The 6,953-nt window shown below is 43.5% G+C and overlaps 1 protein-coding gene across 1 annotated transcript; it reads right to left on the reverse strand.

The window, feature by feature from the left end:
- Positions 1 to 1,379: 1,379 nt before the first annotated feature.
- On the reverse strand, positions 1,380 to 6,953 carry LOC143215621 (uncharacterized). Its single transcript, XM_076437902.1, has 6 exons — positions 6,789 to 6,953; positions 6,385 to 6,478; positions 6,125 to 6,319; positions 4,420 to 5,978; positions 3,586 to 3,819; positions 1,380 to 3,470 (listed from the first exon to the last, which is right to left on the reverse strand). The coding sequence occupies exons 1-6, from the start codon at positions 6,840 to 6,842 to the stop codon at positions 3,126 to 3,128; spliced, it is 2,481 nt and encodes an 826-aa protein (XP_076294017.1). The 5' UTR covers positions 6,843 to 6,953; the 3' UTR covers positions 1,380 to 3,125.

A 6,953-nucleotide genomic window follows, 5' to 3' on the forward strand; every position in this document is an offset into this window, starting at 1 on the left:
GTCGATTTTAATCCGAGATACCTGGAATCGCGAAAACAAAGTATTCCGGACGATAATCCAGCAAGTTTATCCTGTCTTTGAGCATTAGATCTGTTGACCGTAGCGACCAAACGTTCGAAATCCCGTCACCTGTTCCCGTTCCACCCCCGAGTTCGCCCACGCGGCACGCGTGACGCTTGTGCGGTTACAATCGTTTCAGATAATCGAGGCGTGCGAATCGCCGCGCCGCGCGCCGCGGCGAGATATCGATAGAAAGCTATCGACAAGAGAGGGGTTTTGTCGGCGGCTATCGTTGTTGCTCTTTTATTGGCATGTGGGTCATCAGGAAGGCACGCGTCCACCGCGACAACGGTACGATACGTGATCGGAGCTCGACCGGTGCGACGATGAAACCGGTGATGGTGTTCGCACGAGGCTCATCGGGACGCGATCTCGGGAAGCAACTAATGACAAGCAATATCCGCGCGTCATTAGCTCCGCTCTGCCGGTGGCGTAAATCATCCGGAGCCGCCCGCGACTTTTATCTTTACTACGAAGAAGGCACCGATTGTAAATCACCTGTCGCTGGCATCCGCGACCCTGTAATCGTTCACGGGATTCCGAACTGGTTGCCTAATAACCTAACCGATCGATAGGGACGGACTACAGAGGTAGATTGGGATGCGAACCGCACACACTCGTTTTAAACCCTTGCCTCGCGATTAAGGGGGTAGTCTCATCTCCAGGATTGATTTAGTAGTCAAAAACGCTAGACAAAAGATCAATCTAGGCCGCAGTCGCCGTCGAAAGTTCTATTTTTACGTTCACGAGGTGTAATTTGCATCACTCGGCAACGCTAGAAGCCAAATTGGAAAACAATTATCCCAGTTAAATCTACAGAATTCGAAAATATAAGATATTTTGTTCAGACCTGATTATTAGTAAGTATCATATTTATTTGATAATATACAGGGTGTTTCCTACTTTTCCAGCAAGATTGTAGGAGCATGATCTACGAGTGAAAATACGAAAAGAATGTTGTATCAATACAGAAGGTGGTCATTTTGAAATGATGATTTAAAAATTTTGAATGATCCCCGTACGTTAAGAAATATTTCGTAAGTACAGGCAAAGTAAACATAATGGATCTTCCGTATTATTCTGCTTTAAATCTGCTGTTCCGCACCTATTCAGGCTACATTCAATATTTGCCGATAATATTGTAATAAAGCGTTCATAGATAAACTTCATATAAAAAATATGTGAATTAAAGGAATCTCATATATGCCAAATGGCTCCCTTTACTTCATTTGTCAAAAATAAATGAACACAAATAAAATGAAATTATTATTATTTTTCTTTATTAAACGTTAAATAAAAAATATAAAAAATACCGGTCAATGAACACTACATTCTAGTAATTGAACAATGATGGTCCAATGAATGAACGAAGTTACTAAACAATATTCTCCTATTTATTTGACTCTTTAATCACATAAAATCCCCTAGAATTAATTTTCTTCGGCTCCGTTATCTTTGTTAAAACATCCTGTCTCTCGTAGCAAACCGTATCTGGAATCTCTGGCCATTTCCATAGCTTTCCTTTTTCACAGTCTACCATTGTTGTCACTTCATGAACACTCTGTTCATTTACTGGTCTATGAGTAATATCGTGGACCAGTGAATAGACACAACGAATTTTTAACGAAATATTCATTTTATAGCTATTTTTGTGATTTATATATTCAATATTTAAACCCTCGTACATCTATATTGTTAGTAACTTTTATCTCATGTGTAAAAGAAAAGTATAAAAACTCATGTGTAAAAGAAAAGGTACTAGTTTTAGCTCTGTTGCACACACTCAACGCACTTGGTGAAAATAGGCCATCTTAGAAACTAATGGTCAATTGACCAATATAAACCAATAGGAATACAGCTACGAAAAAGAGTCATATATTCCATTGGCCCAAGAGTCATTATCGCTAGTATGCTGTGCGGCTTAAAATTTGTTGAAATATACAAAAGCGTTCATTTACTGGTGCCCGTTTATTCACTGATGCAGTTACCCTAACATTTTTTTCGTATTTTCACTTGTAGATCATGCTCCTACAATCTTGCCGGAAAAGTAGGAAACACCCTGTATATTAGTGAGAACACCCTCTTTAACACCCTCTTACTGAGAACACCCTCTCAGATGTGCAAATCACTTCGGTGCGTTTCATGCAACCAATCATTGCTTCCATGCACCTTTCGTGCACCCGAAATGCACAGAGGATGCTGAAGGACAAAATGAAAAATGGTCCCGATCTACCTCTAAGCACAGTTTCTCCAGCACTTTGACGTAAGCAGACTGACGCAAGCGAACGCTGTCTTTTTAAGGCGTTCGTCCGTCGCCGATGCGGATCTTCCTGGGTGCAGTTCCCTGCAGACGACCATTTTTTACAAGCCCACGCGTTCATTCTCATAAAGGGAACGACGCAAACAAGCAGGTGGCCAGGCCTTGGAACTTAACGAATGAATTTCACCAGCTGAATCGCGGCGTATGTCTGTCAGCCGGGGTTAATGAAATTGGGTTTCGCAGTGGACGCAACCCGCTTCCCACCGCAGTCGGAAAACTCGCCCTATTTACGGTTCGAGAGTTCCGTTTATTGTAACGAACAACAATTTGTAACTGAACAACAACACTCGCAACTCGTTCCCTGTTGTTCCTCTAAAAAAAACAGTTCCAACTCATCCTCTTGTGGATAGTTACTATCGCGATTCCTCTCGAGCCAATTCCACTTTTATAACTCCGTTTCGAAGTATAAAAGTGGATAGAAGCTTCGCAACACTGTAGACGGCCATTTTGTATCCACTATGCCATCTTAGGTTCGATCCAATTTACAGAGACGCCAGAACTTTTCTCCGACGAGGGCGTCTTTGTCAGTGTTTAACAACTGTTCAATATTTATTTTACAGAGACTATTTAACAACTGTAACTACGGTACAACAATTGTAAATACAATAATTGTCAACAACGCTCGCAATTTGTAACATCCTCTTCGCTATGACTCGATATGTGGGTGTTCAAAAGTTACAAAAATTAATTTCTTAATTATTAAATAACTAGTATGTACTATATAAATAATAAAACGGTGGAGAAGTTAATGAGATTTTTTACCACCTTCACCATTTCCATCGTCGCCACTGCTATACGCCCTATTTTTCTTAGAGTCATGGCTAACCTTCTCCCCATAGGCGGCCTCGTGATTATGATAATCATCCTGGCCTTCATCTTCCTTGTGACCCTTCGTCAATTCGAACTCCTTACCTTTCTCGAATCTCGTTTCCTTGCCGTATTTCTCTTCATCATCCTCGAAATCGTGGTGACTGTTCTTATGGCTACCTCCCTTCTTCATTTCGTGATCGTGATGGAACTCGGCGTCCTCTTCTTCTTCTCCATCTTCGTGGAAGTCGTCGAAGAACTCGGTGTACTTCTCAAATTCATCCTGTGGCAAATACTCGAGTTTCACTTTTTACCATTTTCACCAATTTTCGAAAAACTTCTCCGAACATGCTGATAGAATGAATCGAGCAGGACTAATTGGTACATTGAAAACCCACCTTCTTGTGTACAGTATGTTGTCCCTTTGTGCTGTGACCCTTCTGGTGATCACCCTTCTCGTCGTATTCGGACTCCTTCTGTCCTTTCTCGCCCTGTTGTCGCTCTTCATGGTATCCACCCTCGTCGTCGTGTTTCTTTTCCTTACCGTCCTTCTCGTCGTAATAATTAGTTCGCGTCTCCTTGTCGTGGTGGCCCTTATTGGCTTTCTCGTTCTCGTGCCGGCTCTTGTAACCCTTTCGAAAACACACGGAAACAATTCGTTAATTCTACATCGGCAATCGTCGCTTTATTGCCACCGAAATACCAAATCCACCGACAAAAGCTCCAGTACGATTTTACCGGTACAAAAAAATATCCCCCCCAACTAAGTAATCTGATCTCGGCTCGGTATATCGGTGTGAACCACTACTGACGCGACGCGGAGAGTCGCAGTAACACCAATATTTTATCTTCTTTATTTTTCATTATTTTTTTATGGAACTTTCAGGAATATATTCCTGGCATTTTTCTAGTGCAAAATGATACCAAACACGGTATAATTTCAACTGTATTTAGTGGTTTAATCGATGATGAGAGTTTCGAACGCAAGGAAGAACAGCGCATCAGAAAGAAAGAGACGCGGACAGTTACCGTGGTCTCTCTTTACACGCGCTGTCCTTCTCTACATTCGGCTCGGCCTTTGAAGCTCAAAAAGTAATACCAAATGCGATAGATGCGAAGAAATCCCCCCGAAGCCTTCGCATCTACAGAAAATTCACTGTACCCCCAATCAGCCCATCGCAATTAACAAAACTACGTAATCCATTTTCAATTCAGTGAAACTAGAGTTCTACCTTCTCCCCCTTTTCACCCTTCTCTTCCTTATGCCCCTGCAACCGTTCTTCGTCCCCGCCCTTCTCGAACTTGTCACCGACTCCACTTCCGGTGGCACCTGCGTCATTATCGTGTCCTGCGTCCCCTTTCTCATCCGGATGACGTTCGTCCTTGTGCAAAGACACGTGGGTGTCTGTGCCATGAACATCACCCTTCTCTTCGCTGCTGTCTGAATTCAATTCTTCGCTATACCCTTTGCTTCCACCATCATCCGACTGCCTCTGATAACGATCCCCTTCCTGATCCTTACTATCTACTTCCCCTGATTTCACCTCTGTGCTGCGAAAACTGGTAGCATCGGCAACCCCATCAACCTCTCTATACTTTAACGTAGCAGTCCAAGGGCTAGGAGTGCTAACTTTATAATCTTGAACAGAACCAGCTGTGGAGGTCTGCAGAGAATAGAGCATAGAGTTGCTAGAGTATGGAGCCGGAGAAGTGAAGGGCGCAATAGTAGAAGGCAAACTGCTAGAAGGCACAGTGATAACCGGAGACTCGATATTCTGATAGCCATCCAGGCCAGAAGGAGTCGCCGACAAGGTCCTCGCAGCTTCCACAGGAGCATGATCGAACTGAACAGGTCTAACACTCGACTCCTCCCGAGCAACAGGCCTAGAAGTCGTGTAGGCAACAGGTGTATCAACCTTAAAGCTGTGGAACTCAACGGGTCCCGTTCTTTCAGTAACAACCGGAGGATCGTTACTGATCACCTGAACGCTGGGACGCTGGTTCTTCCTCTTCCTCTCGTACAGTCTCTTGTTCAAGGTTATGGGACTCTTGGAAGGTTCAGTTTCCTCTGAGAGGTTGTTAGGCTCTCCTTTCAAAGAAGTCCAATGGTTTCTATTGTTAGCCCTCCTAGTCAAGGCCGCACCTCCGTCCGCGGACTTTTCCAAACTGCCTTCTCTGCTCGCTCTAACTGTCGTTGACTTAGCTAACTGCCTCTGCGCACTGTCAGGCTTCGCTACCAACCGTCTAGCTTTGCGTCTGCTTTCGTTCCTGATCGTGCTGATCGTTTTCGAAGGGTCAACCACCGGGTAATTGTCGATCTCGTCATTCTGAGACGTTTCCGATCGACTCGAGGCTCTGTCCACCGGTGGTTGTCTAACCTTTGACCGGCTTTTTCCACGTCTTGGTGATATGGTAGAAGGTACATTGTGTGTAGGTGGTGAACTAAGTTCAGGTGCTGCGAAAGGTCGTGGTCTCGGTGGTTCGGACGGAGAGAATGATCTACGTTGACCTAGGACCTTTGGGATCACTGGAGTTTCTGATCTCGGTTCTTCCGATGGTGTGGGGATTAGAGATTGGTACTTGGAGAACCTTTGTTTGGTCTGTCTGACGGGGGATGTCGGGTAGACGTATTCTAGGTCGGTAGTGTTCAGCTTCTGGACACTCTCGAAGCTGGCTTTCGAAGGATACTGTGGAGTTATTATGGTTTTCTTCGCTTTTGGCACTTCGTAGTAGAAGAGGTCCACTTCGGGGGATGCTGTGAGCGTTGCATAGCTGCTGGACAGCTGCGAGTCTGGAACAGATCAGGTGTTAACGAAACTGGTACTTACAAGAGCGTTAAGTATCGCAAGAATGTCGAACAAGAAGTATAGTATAAAATACAGAGATGACTTCGAGTTGTTTCATTGGTTTTTAATTATGTTTCCGGAATATATTCACCAGAGTAAGGCTCGGATCTTCTCTTCTTCTTCGTGTTCACCTTCTGCGGCTCGTATCCGATCGCAGAAATCGCGTCCTTCATGTCTTCAACGCCTTTCAAGTCGTCCATGTTTATCACCATCAATTCCGATTGATCTACCTGTAGATCGAGGACTACTGGAACGGTGCTCCTCCTTTGGACTTCTTTCGGATTGTCTGTTGTCAGCAAAGTTTTATTGTACCATTTTCTAATTCGTTGTTAAATTAATAATTCCGTTTACCATTGTTCTCTTTCGGGGCAGTATGTTGAGACGATGATGGCACCGATCTTCTCCATTTGATGGTTCTACCGTTCGCTCTACCAAAATCTGTTGTCTGTAACGATAATTTAAAAATAATTAAAAAGAAATTTCTATTTCACTGCAATTTGTAGCAGTTCAGGCAGACAATTTTTATTTTACATAAAGGGAAACACTTTACACCGTCTCTGAGGGCTTAAGTCTCACTTTGCAGATCACAATTACAATTGAAAATTTTGTGTAAATGCTTTACTCGTGTCACTTTATCACCGCAACTACAAAAATTCGAGAAATACGAACACTTGTCATGTAAGTAATAATTTAATTGACAGCTATCTCAGGGTAAATTGATTAGGTCTAGAATATTGTTTAACAGTTAACGTTACCAGATAAATAAAAAGGAGCAACAGGGTTGCCACCGATGATCCACGGGTTTGCATGACTCGCCGAGGACACGACGAAGACTGGACTATACCGATCGGTGCAGGCAATTATATCGAGTGGTTTCTTGTCTTGGACAACCACTCGCGAATGATATGACAATTTCACAG

The sequence above is a fragment of the Lasioglossum baleicum genome, chromosome 14, assembly GCF_051020765.1.
Source record: "Lasioglossum baleicum chromosome 14, iyLasBale1, whole genome shotgun sequence".
Taxonomy (NCBI): Eukaryota; Metazoa; Arthropoda; class Insecta; order Hymenoptera; family Halictidae; genus Lasioglossum; species Lasioglossum baleicum.